At 35.8% G+C, this 16,828-nt stretch overlaps 1 protein-coding gene across 2 annotated transcripts in view; it reads right to left on the bottom strand.

Annotated features, from left to right (window-relative positions):
- The window catches only part of LOC138305442 (uncharacterized), a 66,535-nt gene that overhangs the window by 15,638 nt on the left and 34,069 nt on the right, over positions 1 to 16,828 (bottom strand). Inside the window, exons 6-9 of one of the 2 annotated variants that reach the window (XM_069245671.1) lie at positions 4,049 to 4,180; positions 3,302 to 3,436; positions 1,817 to 1,847; positions 59 to 565 (exon numbers count right to left, since the gene is read on the bottom strand). The exons of the other annotated variant lie outside the window; for it this stretch is intronic. Of the exons in view, the coding sequence (XP_069101772.1) occupies positions 59 to 565; positions 1,817 to 1,847; positions 3,302 to 3,436; positions 4,049 to 4,180 (805 nt within the window). The remainder of the gene's footprint in view (positions 1 to 58; positions 566 to 1,816; positions 1,848 to 3,301; positions 3,437 to 4,048; positions 4,181 to 16,828) is intronic. 2 annotated transcript variants of the gene reach the window in all.

Below are 16,828 nucleotides of genomic sequence, written 5' to 3'. Positions count from 1 at the left end.
AAATGGAGGAAAAACATATGTTCGTGTGTTCGATTGAGAATTCTTTCGTTACACTTACCTTGGGTCTGATCTTCCGGTGTTACTCTTGAGTATATGACCGAGGATCCATCATCACTCTCACCCTTTTTCTTCTTCTGTTTCCGTCTGGCACTACCCTTCTTTCCTTTTATCCTTTTGGTCGTGTCGGCCCGATCGTTATCTTTCCTGTCCTCGTCCTTCTTGTTTGTGATTGTTTCTGTTTTGTCACTTTCCGTTGTCACCTCAGCTCTACATACAGTAGATAACACCATTGTAGGTAGTTTGTTAATGTCACTATCGGATAATCTTCGCCATTTTCCAGTTTTCATATCAACGGTATAATTTTGAATAAAAACGTTTATGCCGTCCGTCGGGACAGCCGGCTTCTCTTCGTTGATAAGGTTCAAACAGAGTGACGTTTTGCCGACACCTACATCTCCAACAATCATCAACCGAATACATTTCGCCTTTGTGTGTTTTATCTTTAATGAACGCAGAAATTCATCCTCCGTGACTGTGCCAAGTTGACGTATTTCACTTGGAATATCTAAAAGCAAACCATGGGAAACTGTTTTTTATCTATTACATTACATAAAATTGTAAGTCTCATTGGAAACTCTAATTGGTTAATCTGTTTTGAGCTTAAAGTATACTACTTTTACGGTATTCATTATCTCTGGTTAACTTTTAATGATATCAACATATATATCGAGAGAAAATAAAAGTGGCTTAGATGGGCTGTATCGCTCGATTGGTTGGTTATGCTAAGTCATGTTCTGGATACAAGTTCATTGTTTTTTTTTTAAATACCCCAGGGAAATCAGAACCAAGTTGTATACAAACTGTGACTCCTTCCACAGAGAGGATGTTTCTGGCCAAATCTGATCAAAATCTATCCACGTTTTAGTACTTATACTTAACTAATATTATCTTTGAATACCTGTTTAAGGTATTCTAGTACATTATTAACATAAATGAGCGAGATAGTTGACCTCATGTAGTATGATAAGCACATATATTTCATTTTCTCCAAGATGATCTCATGTTTCGACAATCGCTATGTCTGGAAATTATACAGTGCAATTCGACCTTTGTGGTGCAGAAATAGCGATTATAAGGAAATGGTGACACAACAATGTCGGGCAACGCACCATGATGAATGCACTAGCCATTCGGGCAGGTGGGCTAAAAATCGGAATACTCTATTACGAATGATTTTACTAAATTTGTTACCAAAGTGTTGAATCAAAATAACATCCTAAAAGTTACTAATACAGAAGTCCGTAAATCAGGCGAAAAAGTGTTTTCATACGAATGCAGTTTAGTGAGAAAACCAAACTCACTATTTTGAAAGGATTCAATTTTTGTGGAGTGATGCCATATATTATATATATTTGAAGCATATAATTCAAACTATCAGCGACTGATTTTGGTATATTGAGATGTACTTCCTGACGGATACACATGACCGAGTTTTCCCCTTAAATAGTACCGGTTGTGCTTGTAGACATCTGGTGTCACAGATGACAGCTCTGTCACACTCAGTCAGTTAGTGGCCTTTATGCTGTGTATTAGGTTTGTATCCATGATCCCAGACATATTTGACATTCGTTAAACTTCAAATTAATATATTATAGACACATATTAATAGTAATAGAATATAGTAGCTTATTTAATTGCGGGAGACCTATAAGAAAATTTGATTCTGAGAGAGGGCTAATATAGGCATAGCCTGTTGCCAATCCCAATTGTAATACTACAATAAAATATTCTGAAAACAAAGGAAATTTGATATTACCTTGTAAGTTTTCCCAAGCCTGGTTCCAATCCTAAAACGTTTATATGCGAATATTAATATAAGATCATAGTAATGGAGCACATCTGAGATATCGTGCATCATAACAATAGAAATCTAACTAAAAATGCATTATTTTTAATTGTTCTAAAGCTGATTAATATATCCTTACTGTATTGACTGGATTGGTCGCAAGTAATGTCCACCTACGCACCGTTCATACAGAAATTAACGAAGATACAGATGTATTCAATATTTAAAATTAGAAAACATACTACGAGTGTAAGTTATACTTAACTGAATGAGACTGTAGCTATAGAAATCAATATAGATATGTACTACAGCTACATGACTATATATGAAATAGACTAAAGACGTTTTAAAGATATGGACTATAGCCTTGTTTCTGGGTTTACAGTTTACCAGTCTCTCTACGTCGTCTGTCCAGCAATTTGTTTGTTTGATTAATTAACGTCCTATTAACTGCTATGGTCATGTAAGGACGGCCTCCACACAGCAGAGACTTAAAGCTGACAATGCAATTTAAATTTTAAAAAAATATATTAACGAAATATTTTTTTTCAAAAATTGTTTCTGAGACATCCCCTAGTTATGACAGTGTGGTATCTAAGGAAGTGGCAGCCATTTTTCTTTTGCTCTGCTTAGTAACCTTCACTGGCCAATCCCCTATATAAAGCACGTGACGCTTGACACACGTGTATCATTCTAAAAATATCTTGTCTCAGCACATGCCCCGATACTGCAAATAACAATGTCAAATTGAAAATAAACACTGCACTCACCTGACAACATTTCATTGAAGTAATAGATGGATGTGTTGTCGGCTATATCCCAACATATGTCCAATACGAACTAATAAAACACTTCAATATACACAAAGTTTTACACGTACATGTACAACGACACGTGTGTGTCCTTGATAGTTGTCGCTCATTCGGGTCAGGTACGTAGTCACGTGTATATGGGCAGTTGAGTGCATCGAGTACGATGATATACGTGGAGATATGTGGACGGACTATTGTTTGGATTTCTATTCACTTGCGTTGAAATTTTATTTTGAGAAACATCTAAATGATAACTAAGAGGAGTTGACATGTTTTCTTGCTAAAAAAAGTCCCATATAGTTTTACAGGTTAGGGTTTTGTTTACCTATTTGTTGGTGATATATACTGTGGACTGCTAGGTGTAAAGGTACATGAATGAGCGCTCGTGTGTCCATTCACGCGCTTTATATAGGGGTCGGTAAGTCGTCGGAATGTAAAACAAAAATGGCTGTCCTCAACCGGGGAATGTCTCATAAACAATTCTTGAAGAACGAGTATACTTATTTAAAAAAAAAAAAATCATTTTAATAATTTTAACTTGCATTGTCAGCTTTAATATCTGAATTTCGATCACATTCAAAATTGTTTGGATATCAAAGCGGTGAAATGAAAATAACTATTTTCTACAAAAATGAATATTTACCCGTTCCTCTAAAATAGATAGAGCGGTTTCACACATTTCCTTCATGTTCCGTCCATGACACATTGGTGGGTGGTCCTGCTTGTGTTTCAGAGACTGTATAACATATTGTAACAACTTCTTTCCTTGCCCTTGTTCCTTTAAGCGTAAATTCATAAGATATGATTTCATGAATGTTTAATTGTATTATTAAATTTTAACAGTTTGTGTGTAGAATTAAAGATGCTTCATTGCCGACAGCATAAACAATACTGTTAATTTTGACAATAATTGGTGTGTATATATATATATATGCGTGTAAGTAAACCAAAAATAATATGAAATAATTCATATTGCTTTAGATGCATACTCAATCAGTACTTCATTCTATAAAGGACATAGTGCCCTGATTTTTTTTTCGGGATGCAATTAATTATTTTTAATATTTTTATCTTGAAGAATTAGAAGCTCAAATTTTTCAATGGTGGTAATGGCGTAAAATATGAGAAAAAATACCAGTTGTTGGCGATGGAGCACTTTAAGGTTTCTTTAGCAGATTTCGAACGTTGTGTGCATAGGGACTCTTGCATATTTTTGGTGTGTTGACCTCATCTGAGGTCATCGACATAAATTCTTGTATATTATGATAAATTGTTAATGTTATTATTATGAAAAAGTAGCGGGTCTTCAAGAATATTGCCATTTTACATTATAAATGAAAAGTTTGAATGAATTATTCTAAATATCAAAACCGCAAGTTTTGATACTTACCTCACTAAGAACGTCATACAAGTGATAGGCTTCAGCCAGGTCCTCCGAGTTCCGGATCTCTTTTTCGATATTTTTGCCGTTCCGAATAGCATTTAGAAACGATTGCAAGTGATCCAATGCCATTTTACTATGCTGATAGAGACATAAAATATGTTTTTGGGATTATTATCAATCGAATTTAAAAGAAGACCATGAAAAGAGGGTCTGACAATCTGATTAAAATACAGATCCTTATTATCACTACGTTTGATAAGAGGATCTGAGAAAATCCCATTAGGGGTCATGTCCAGGTGACCTTTGGAAATGGCCAATCAAATTGCTACTTTCAAAATTTTGACAGTGAATTTCAGGGACGAAATAGTTTTAAAACAAGAGGCCCAGAGGGCCTGTATCGCTCACCTGGTTTGTAATGCCAAGTAATGTTCTGAATATAAGTTCATTGTTTCTTTTCTGAAGAAATTTGGATATTTACCTCTAATTCCCCTATTGGGCCCCACTCTTTCTCCTCCAGGGGGGGTCAAAGCCAAAATTTATACAAATTCTGTTAACCCCAAGAATATTTCTAGCCAAATTTGGTTACAATCAATGCAAAATTCTAAGACAAGTAGAATTTTTTAGGATTTACCTCTATTTCCCCTATTGGGCCCCGCCCTTCCTGCCCCCGGGGGGGGGGGGGGGGGGGGGGGGGGGGGCAATGCCAAAATTTATACAAGTTCTGTTCCCCTTCCCCCAAGGATGTTTCTGGCCAAATTTGGTTACAATCCATGCAGAACTCTAGGACAAGTAGCAATTTATAGGATTTACCTCTATTTCCCCAATTGGGCCCCATCCCTCCTGCCCACGGGGGATCAGAGCAGAAATTTATACAAGTTCTGTTCCCCTTCCCCCAAGGATGTTTGTTGCCAAATTTGGTTACAATCCATGCAGAACTCTAGGACAAGTAGCAATTTATACGATTTACCTCTATTACCCCTATTGGGCCCCGCCCCTCCTGCCCCAAGGGGGTCAGAGCCAAAATTATATACAAGTTCTGTTCCTCTTCCCCCAAGGATGTTTCTGGCCAAATTTGGTTACAATCCATGCAGAACTCTAGGACAAGTAGCGATTTATAGGATTTACCTCTATTACCCCTATTGGGCCCCGCCCCTCCTGCCCCCGAGGGGTCAGAGCCAAAATTTATACAAGTTCTGTTCCCCTTCCCCCAAGGATGTTTCTTGCCAAATTTGGTTACAATCCATGCAGAACTCTAGGACAAGTAGCGATTTATAGGATTTACCTCTATTACCCCTATTGGGCCCCGCCCCTCCTGCCCCCTGGGGGTCAGAGCCAAAATTTATACAGGTTCTGTTCCCCTTCCCCCAAGGATGTTTCTGGCCAAATTTGGTAACAATCCATGCAGAACTCTATGACAAGTAGCGATTTATAGGATTTACCTCTATTACCCCTATTGGGCCCCGCCCCTCCTACCCCAAGGGGGTCAGAGCCAAAATTTATACAAGTTCTGTTCCCCTTCCCCCAAGGATGTTTCTGGCCAAATTTGGTTACAATCCATGCAGAACTCTAGGACAAGTAGCGATTTATAGGATTTACCTCTATTACCCCTATTGGGCCCCGCCCATCTTGCCCCCTGGGGGTCAGAGCCAAAATTTATACAAGTTCTGTTCCCCTTCCCCCAAGGATGTTTCTGGCCAATTTTGGTTACAATCCATGCAGAATTCTAGGACAAGTAGCGATTTATAGGGATTTACCTCTATTACCCCTATTGGGCCCCGCTCCTCCTGCCCCCAGGGGGTCAGAGCCAAAATTTATACAAGTTCTGTTCCCCTTCCCCCAAGGATGTTTCTGGCCAAATTTGGTTACAATCCATGCAGAACTCTAGGACAAGTAGCGATTTATAGGTTTTACCTCTATTACCCCTATTGGGGCCCCTGCCCATGGGGGTCAGAGCCAAAATTTATACAAGTTCTGTTCCCCTTCCCCCAAGGATGTTTCTGGCCAAATTTGGTTACAATCCATGCAGAACTCTATGACTAGTAGCGATTTAAAGGAAATGTTGACGGACGGACGGACGCCGCGCCATGACATAAGCTCACCGGCCCTTCGGGCTAGGTGAGCTAAAAAATACTGTCAAAATTATTCTGGTTTAGGTTAGTCATCTCGCCCAAAGAGCACAATAAAGCTAATTGTTTATGTATACTGGGACGAAATATCGTTTTGAATTGATGTGACAGGTGATCCGACAATATCGCATCAGGCGATTAAGCCCTTTGAAAATCCGTTATTCTACATTACGTACAAATTCTGGAATTTATTTCATTGTACAAAAGTTCAAAATGGGAAGGAAACGAATTCAAGTAGTGTCAATAGTTTTAGTTTGATTTTGGCTTGTATCATGGCGGGCAATTGACAACATCATATTGATCAACGAGGGTGAAATGAAACTATCGTGAATTCTGGGTTGTAATGATTTTAGTTAAAAATGTTCTGAATTTTAGTCAAGTTTTTATTTGTTATCTTTTCATAAAGGAATTTTAATTCATTTTTAATCTATATCCCTTCTTGGTATTTACCACCCCTTAGTGAATTGTCCTGTTAAGCCTGACATTTGGTTATCCCAGGGGGTGTGTCAATACCATAAGCACTTGCCAAAATTTATACAAGTTCTTTATGCTTTTCAAAATGTTTGTTGCCAAATTTTGGGTTACAATTTTACATGCGGAACTCTATGACTAGTAGCGATTTAACGGATTTACCTTTATTTCCCATATTTGGCCCCGCCCCTCCAGCCCCGTCCGGGGTCAGAGCCAAAATTTATACAAGTTCTGTTCCCCTTCCCCCAAGAATGTTTGTGGCCAAATTTGGTTACAATCCATGCGAACTCTATGACTAGTAGCGATTTAAAGGATTTACCTCTATTTCACCCTATTGCGCCCGCCCCTCCTGCCCGCCGTTTGGACCAGAATGGAGCCAAAATTTATACAAGTTTCTATTCCAGGACATAGTTGAGCGAACTTTACAAGGATATATCTTGAGGATTTACCTCTATTTCCCCTATTGGCCCCCCCCTCCTCCCCCCGGAGTTTACCGATCAGAGCCCAAAATGCATAAATCACAAGTTTCTGAGTGACCTTCCAAAGTAGGATGACAACTTGGCCAAATGAAGGGTTTAAATTCCATGCATGAACTCTAGGATTTCAGTACAATAGAAAATGTTTTTTAGGATTTAACCTTTTTTCCCCTAACAAATGGCCATATCAGAAAGGCTCCTGCCCCATCTGTCAGAGCCAAAAATTTAAAAAGTGCCCTTATGTACCCAAGGATGTTTGTGGGAAAATATGTTACAATCCATGCAAAATCTATGACTAGTAGCGATTTAAAGAAATTTACTCTATCGTTCAATCTCACGTATTGACCCTCCTGCCCCCCGGGGACCAGAAGCCAATTTTATTTATAAAGTGAGCTAAAAGTGCAATCAATCCTAGTGATTTCAGATTTATTAATGGTATCATTGTCGAACCATGAATATCCTCTAACCAACGAAAACATTTAAAATTCCAAACCATGAACTAAAATTAACACGCGAAAATATTTTGTTACACATAGCAACGCAGTGTTTCACCCCCGTCACATCGTAGAATTAGATTGTTACATGTACGTGTCACAGATATCTTGTATTTTGATAGAACGGGACAATGTACCGGTGTAGTTTCATGTAACACACCAAATGATCGAGCTAAACTTTTTAATATAAATTACAGGTGTTTAAAGACCAGTCAAAACCTAATAGTCATATGCACCCTGTATGTTTTATGTAACGTCATTGCAGCCTTGTGACATGACGTCGATGTCCATGACGTGATGATTTGACGTCGCTAATTTTGTCATTAATGAATCTACATGGTGCCTCATTCAAAGTCGCATAGCTCTTAAATGCTTTATCCTACGGCTTTAATATTTTGTAAACGTGATTTACACACCATGAAGTAAATAAAAATGTGAAAAAATGAAAATGTGATTTTTTCCTCATTGGGCCCATTTTGTCAGTCGCCGTCACATATATAGTGTTTCGGGATGTCTTGTATGCCGAACCCTGGCCATTGCCAGTGTAGTAAAGAAAATTTTTGTCTAGAACTACTCATATCACTCTTACAGTAGTGTGTTTACCTTATAAGATATCGATGCATATGAATGTTCTAAAAATAATTTCATCAACTCCTTGTGGTTATATATTTACATTTATTTAACCCTGCGTGACTATGGGTGCAGCGTATATGTTGTACCTGTTTATAATCGTATTGATCAACGATTGGAATTGCAACTGTATCAATCAAAATACTTAACAATGTCGTGAAATTTGTCATTTGTATATGTTTTCATAAGAAATGTAGAACAATACTTTTATGTCGTATTTAGCTTTGTGGTTATGTAACAGAATTAGCTTCACTGAATTGTCCCCTTAAATTCACCTTGGTGCTATGATGCTTCTCGTTAGAAAGCCCTGTGCTCCATATGGCAATATTACCATATATGGAACGACCTACATATTTTTACGACAGAAATATAATGTTTTTACTTGAATTTAAAAAAATTCTTTTTGGGTAAATTCCAAATGATAATTAATTTGTTCAGTTTCAAAATGTTTATTCAAAACATTTAAAGTGAATAGTCGGGCAAAGAAAACCAGTCTAAATGGGTTCATTGGCCTTCCAAAAGTTCTCTCACATATTAATACGAAGGTCAAGTTCTGCTTAGTTTCCCAGTTCTGGACCATTTAAGTAAAGAAAAGAAAAGTGAGGCTGTGTGGAAATGTAACCACGGACATAGTGAGCCGGGAGGACGTTTTAGAATTCCCATACTTTAAATTAATTTCTTCGTACGCAGACAGATTTTGACGAGAGATTTTATTTTTCCATTTTTCATAAGAAATTATACTGGATACATTTACACCATTTTTACCGACTTTAGCCATCCTTGCCCGACTGTTCACTTTAACTTGTGGAGTATGTGGGTCATTTGTCACTGTTTCTCAGGTAAAACACACATGGCGGCGTATTTAAACAGCATTACATGTGTGCTGTGTTTGCCTTGCATTTTACCGCTAATTTTTTATGAAACATTATATCATAATCTAAAGGTTTGTGAATTGAATATTGATCATAGTTGTTGCCAGAACAATACAGTTACATAAGGATTTTATCCGAAAAAAATATATTTTTATCAGCCTAAAAATGCCCGATGTGGATCACATCGGGGCTTGCAACACTTGGCTATTGGTAATGGGGTGGAATTTATACCCTGCCGAGAACGGAGTGATTATTCATTCTATAACGAAATATGAACGTGAACCTATGGAAATTGTATTTTTAATATAAGGTACCTAATACTTATGTCATTGCACGCTGAATGAACGCTGATTGATGTCTAATATACAAGTTTTCCTACCAATTTTCGCTATTACATGTATATTTGTATGATCGCACACAAATTTTCAGATAATTTTCCTGGAAATCACAGACATCGTGAAATGTGCCGCTCCGACGGACATGTCCGGAAAAAAATTGAGCGAACCACCTATTTTGAATCTGGTCCGGTAATTATTGAGTACTAGAAGTCTAAAGTATAATGTAGGTAAACCTGGCAAAAGGAATGTAGAATTCAAACTGCACAAGATAATCATGTAAGCAGCTGCCTGGACACTAATAGCAGGAGGTTATGTTTCCTTCAAATATTCACATTAATGTTTGGTCCAGCAAAATCTTGTTTGGTCCAGCTTTACTCACAGTCATTGCCGGTCCGAATGTCCGGCCATTTTTTTCAACTTTTGCGATGTCTGAAATCAGCATGGTAGTATATTCTATCAGATGATGACTTTATTGACATAAAATTGCATAAAAATCATACAGATACACAAGCAATGGTGAGAATTGGTACCTGACGAGTATATTTTAGAATTTATAGGTTGGGGAAAACCATTAGCTTGTGTATGTATTAAATTGATAACGATGATATCGATTATATTGTGTGGAGTGAAATTATTTACAGTGATTGTAAAGGTGGTTATTTATTTTTTTTAGTTTATAGTTATAACATAAAAATATGATAGAGTTTAGGCCTAGGGAGTGGGGTTTAGGTCTTCAAGTTCTGGTTTTAGGATTACTCCAACAATGTTAGAGGTATAGCACGACGAGACACTTTTGATCATTACGTCGTGTCTAACCTCTAACAATCGAGACAGGATTCACACGGCGCAGAAATGGGCTCAATATAAATTCAAAATTTCAAGTTGTGTTTACACTAACCTTTTATATCCTGAAAGAATTATCCCAAATCATGTTAAATCCAAAATTCAAAACGTCACTATTGCACTGTTATACCGAATTTAGACATTTCTATACCCCCACCACTATTTGTAAGTCTACCCGGTCGCCATTTTTACTCGGTTGTTACAAATTACGGAATGGTGACGGAAAGTAAAAGTATCATTATCTATGAAATATTTTGCAGTATTTCGACTAAAATGCATTAATTTATTTAAATATTTCAAAAATCAATCAGAACTAATAATCAAAGTACTGAAAGTACTAAATGGCTCGGTCTCAATGATTGGAGGATATATTTCTAAAGTCAACATTTTTTTGGACAATAAGAAATAAAGTTTGCTAGTGTTCCTTCCAGTTTGGACTTTTGAGGATTCCTTGGACACCAAGGTGTTAAATAAGAAACATATACTAAACTCTTAGGAGCCCATTCTAATATTTCCTATGGTGTTATATGCCAAATGACTTTATAGCATCTTTAACCTTTTCCTTGTTAATTTGATGTCAATTAAAATATCCATTCTGAATTGCTATTCTCATTAAGTTCCTCTGGGACCAAAGTATCAGTTAACAAGTATTGTTTTGCAGCAGAGACAGACAAGAGGCATATTTTTTCTATGCCAAAATGTCTTAAATATAGAATATGTCAGTCCTCAAGAAGACTTATCAATATATGTCATACCATTTCTGAATAAACTGGTCAATTGGTCTACTTTTAACAAGTTTTTGTAATTAGTCTTTTGTAAAACAGCAAGTTGATTGATATATCCAAACATGATTTAAACTAGCTCTGATAAAATATCTTAAACATCTTACAGCCATTTAAACAAGAGCTGTCGGAGAACAGCAAAGCTCGCCTATTCAGAAGAAGTTGTTGTTCAAGTATTTACTATTTAAACATGGAAATATGACAAATTAACAGACTAAAAAAAAACATAAAGGGCCCCAAATTGGTTGTATTATCACGTTCAGCATCCATACACATTAGGAAAATAAAATCATAAACATTTATGATGACTTAAGCTTAAACAATAGACAAAATAGAAACTTGCTCAAAAACTTTAACGTGAAATATGACAAATTAACAGACTCAAAAAACCCCTAAAGGGCCCAAAATTGGTTGTATTATCACGTTCAGCATCCATACACATTAGGAAAATAAAATCAGAAACATTTATGATGACTTAAGCTTAAACAATTGACGAAACAGAAGCTTGCTCAAAAACTTTAACGTGAAATGGGACGCCAACGCTGACGCCGACGCCGGGGGGTGACAACATTAGCTCCCCCTATTCTTCAAATAGGCGAGCTAAAAACGTCTGGGTCTATTTTCATGTTAAGTATACATTATGCCAAAAAGTAATCATTCTACATTTTATTCCAATATCAATTGGGTATCTTGTTAGCTCGCCATAAACCATGAATTGTTTTATACACTTTTTTAACTTGAGGAAATTACAAATGATTTTTTCTACAATATTTGTATTTTCAAATCCCCATACTTCTGATGAGTATAATAAAACTGGCATTACAAGTGACTAAAATATTTTCAGTTTAAAATCAACAGGAAGGGATACATTCCTTTGTTTCTTAAAAATAGTAGACACTGATTTAAATTGTTTGTTCAGCAGTTTTTTCCTTTTCTTTAAAAACGCTACCATTAATGTTAAACAAGAGGCCCAAAGGGCCTTAACGGTCATCTGACTACCTTGACAATAGTAAAATTAATTATATATGGTGTCACTTTGTCAGGATCATGTCAGGATCGTTTTCAATATCTTTCAACAAATTTTATTTCAAACAAGAGGCCCAAGGGCCTTAACATATAGGAAATTAATTAGATATAGTGTCATGGTAGTCATCTTCGATTTGGGATCAACCACAGATGTAACAATACTTTGTCGAGACCATGTCAGGATCATTTCATGCAAGTTTCAGCCAAATCCCTTCGGTAGAACTTGAGAAGAAGTTCAAAATGTGTTTTCAAGATGGCGGCTGTGACGGCCATCTTGGATTTCCGATCGACCCGAAAAATAACAACACTTTGTCAGGACCATCTCAGGATCATTTCATGCAAGTTTCAGCCAAATTGCACCGGTAGAACTTGAGAAGAAGTTCAAAATGTGTTTTCAAGATGGCGGCTGAGGCGGCCATCTTGGATTTCTGATTGACCCAAAAAATAACAACACTTTGTCAGGACCATGTCAGGATCATTTCATGCAAGTTTCAGCCAAATCCCATTGGTAGAACTTGAGAAGAAGTTCAAAATGTGTTTTCAAGATGGCAGCTGTGGTGGCCATCTTGGATTTCGGATCGACCCGAAAAATAACAACACTTTGTCGGGACCATGTCAGGATCATTTCATGCAAGTTTCAGCCAAATTGCACCGGTAGAACTTGAGAAGAAGTTCAAAATGTGTTTTCAAGATGGCGGCTGTGGCGGCCATCTTGGATTTCGGATCGACCCGAAAAATAACATCACTTTGTCGGGACCATGTCAGGATCATTTCATGCAAGTTTCAGCCAAATCGCACCGGTAGAACTTGAGAAGAAGTTTCAAAAATGTGTTTTCAAGATGGCGGATGTGACGGCCATCTTGGATTTCGGATCGACCCGAAAAATAACAACACTTTGTCGGGACCATGTCAGGATCATTTCATGCAAGTTTCAGCCAAATCCCACTGGTAGAACTTGAGAAGAAGTTCAAAATGTGTTTTCAAGATGGCGTGTGTGGCGGCCATCTTGGATTTCGGATCGACCCGAAAAATAACAACACTTTGTCGGGACCATGTCAGGATCATTTCATGCAAGTTTCAGCCAAATCGCACCGGTAGAACTTGAGAAGAAGTTCAAAATGTGTTTTCAAGATGGCGGATGTGCGGCCATCTTGGATTTCGGATCGACCCGAAAAATAACAACACTTTGTCGGGACCATGTCAGGATCATTTCATGCAAGTTTCAGCCAAATCGCACCGGTAGAACTTGAGAAGAAGTTCAAAATGTGTTTTCAAGATGGCCGCTGTGGCGGCCATCTTGGATTTCGGATCGACCCGAAAAATAACAACACTTTGTCGGGACCATGTCAGGATCATTTCATGCAAGTTTCAGCCAAATCGCACCGGTAGAACTTGAGAAGAAGTTCAAAATGTGTTTTCAAGATGGCGGCTGTGGCGGCCATCTTGGATTTCGGATCAACCCGAAAAATAACAACACTTTGTCGGGACCATCTCAGGATCATTTCAGGTAAGTTTCAGCTCAATCCCACTGGTCAAACTTGAGAAGAAGTTCAAAATGTGAAAAGTTAACGCATGGCGGATGGCGGACGGCGCACGACGACGGACGAAACATGACGACTATAGGTCATCCTGACCCTTCGGGTCAGATGACCTAAAAATATACATAGATATATATACCCTTCTTATCAAAATAATTCTATATCCCATAACGTAAACTGGTGTTGTTGGGCCAATTTACGTTTTGAGAATATTACAACTTTTATCTTTCTGATATATTAGATTATAATTTCCATGTAATGCAATAATGTAATGCAATATTATTCAAATCCGTTTAACATTTGTTGTAGAACAGTGTCATCGCCATATAAAATGATAAAAGTTTGGGATACATTTCAATATTATCTGTAAATAATTTGTCAATAGTTGTCCGACAATTAACATTCTTTTTCCGCCAGATAAGATTCCAAGTCATCAAGGTATATTGAAAACAGGAAAGGAGATATAAATAAGGTACCATACTGTGCATGTATATGTTCAATGTAAATTAACAATGTAAGCTGATCTTGCAGAATTGCCTTACAGCGTTATAATAAATGCAGTTGTCTCATTGCATTGGATATAATTGATTTAAGGCAGTTCATGTGGCGACCGAAAAAGGTAAAATCACCATTTTCAGAGTGATCAGAGAAGATTGATAGTCAAGGAGGGAAAACATAAGACAACCTGTGTTATGCAAATTAATTTCTAATTTATTTTGAATAAAGTATGCCGAAGATGATGATTAGTGTATTATTAACAATAATCTTAATATGTTTTCTAAAAATATTAACAACTAATGTCATAATGTGTTATAAATTTAATGTTTTATTTATTCTTTTTATTTCAAGCATGTAGATGTCATAGAAAATAAACAAATACTAAGTATATGCATATTAAAGTAAAATTCACAAATCACAACACTAATGTGTATTGTATATATGGAATAAAGATAATGATGGTAATTATTTGGATCAAAAATGTTTACAACATTAAATGTATTATATATATGGAATTTGAATATGATGATAGTAATTATTTTCATATCAAAAACTATTACAGTATTAAGCTACCACAGTTGAAAATGATTTCTTTCATTTTGTTCACACATTTTTTCTCCTGGACTGGTTCCAATTGAAATGATACTTGCATGTAGACATTCTGTAAAACATAAGAAAACAATAAATGTATTAACAGAGTAATTACCGAAAAGGCTAATATCATATAATTAAACTTTTTTTTTTATAAATCACAATACCAGTTTAGAGTAAATATTATTGAAATTTATTTTCTGTTGTTCTTTAGTCCTCCTGTTCTTTGGAGTTTTGTCCTTCATAAATTGATTGTAATACAGCAGTTGTCATATAATGTATCTGATAATGTGCACACAGAAGTATAAGTACATGCATATGCATGTGTGCATGGGCACGGTGATAAGTTTATTTTGCCGAGTAAAAAGTTCAAAGAACTAGTATTGTTCATACTCAAAGATGTAATCGCACTAAAAACAGTGATCGTGTAGGCTTTTGTGTGATTGCATTTGTAAGGGGTGTATCTCTGAATGCCAACATTTTGGATTTAGCTGTAGGGTAGTTTGTTGTGACAGTGGTTATAGTCTTTTTCCTAAAGGCAGACCCAATGCCACAGGATACTTATCTAAGTGTATATTGATTAATTTTCATTTCAATAAGTGTTCATATTTAATATCAGATACATATATACATAATATATGTTTCTGTTAATATCTATGAAAATATAACAATAGAATCTATGAATGAAATTAAATTAAATTCACAATGATTTTATTTCAAGAATTTTAAAGATTTCCTTGATATATCTAAAGTCTCTGGTATAAATCTCATTAGATTTTCAATAGATTGATACTAAAATCAAGCAAAATTCTTTGAAACTTATTTCACATGGCAGTAACTTTACCATTCAGTAATATCAAAGAAAAAATCCAAAAAGGAATTATCCAGTTTCAACTTAGTGTAACACTAATTTGATTAAAAGTTTGAAATAATATAAGCCTTTTGCCTGTTGAAAAGTGATATATTTCCACAAGGTCTTCCATATATGTCTGTTAAGTGACCTTATATACATATATATAGTACATGTACATGTAACATCTGCGTTAATAACCTACCAAAGAGTAAGTGAATTTATGTCAAATATGATTTCCAAATTTTACTTGTACTTGACTGACCTTTTTAAGTTAACAGAACATACAATATATTTTGAAAGTTGCATTAGGATGCATCATTTATCATAATTATATAATTTTCCTGCTTTCTTATCCTAAGATGGTATTTCTAGATCAGCGTGATGTTACATTATAATGTAAATGTACATGTACATTTGTATATCATTATAGCAAAAGAGCACCCAATAATTAAACTGTTGTCCGTTAACAGCGCAGTAAAATTATATATTTTTGTGCATGTTAGAAATAACATATAAATTTCTTTCCTATGGTTGAATTTCGGTCAAACATTGTTACTAGATACAAATTGGTATATGTACTATAATCTTTAAACAGATAAAATTAGAAAACTGTTAATTCGGTATTCTGAGCACTAAAAGTTTGCAACATCTTGAGAATTACAAGACCTTCAACATATGGACTTGAAATAATTTTGCCAGTATTGCAACATTAACATCTATAATGTGTATTAAAATGAATATGGTTAAGACCCTAAGTAACAGTCTTCAATCTCATTTCATTTAGTATTTTTACATTATTAAGTGACTTCTAAAAATATTTTGTATCAAAAATACATATAGAGCATTAAACCCCAATGATATATTATTACCAATGTTTATAAAACATCATAATGTGTATTTGTGTCGGCTTCAATAGATTACCAACTTAAACTATAATCAACAGGTCAAAATTTCCGACAATATTAATTTAAACTTTTGTGATATTGTTTTTCTCCACTCATTTTCTAACCAAATACTTCACGGTGTACGTCTATGCGATAAGAGAAATCATGCGCAACTATGCACGGTCACAAGAAATGAAAGTTGGCTAAGAATGTAGCCCTACTGGAACTCCTATGTCAAAACAGAATACTGTTACATTAGAATATACACTGATCAAGAAACCTGTTTTTCTGATAAAATTGAGATATGATTTGTAAAAAAATATTTCACCTGGAACTCAAAATGCATCGTTCTTAATAATCCACA

This window comes from Argopecten irradians, chromosome 13 (genome assembly GCF_041381155.1).
Source record: "Argopecten irradians isolate NY chromosome 13, Ai_NY, whole genome shotgun sequence".
In the NCBI taxonomy this organism is placed as follows: Eukaryota; Metazoa; Mollusca; class Bivalvia; order Pectinida; family Pectinidae; genus Argopecten; species Argopecten irradians.
This window is presented reverse-complemented; position numbering and strand designations above follow the sequence as displayed.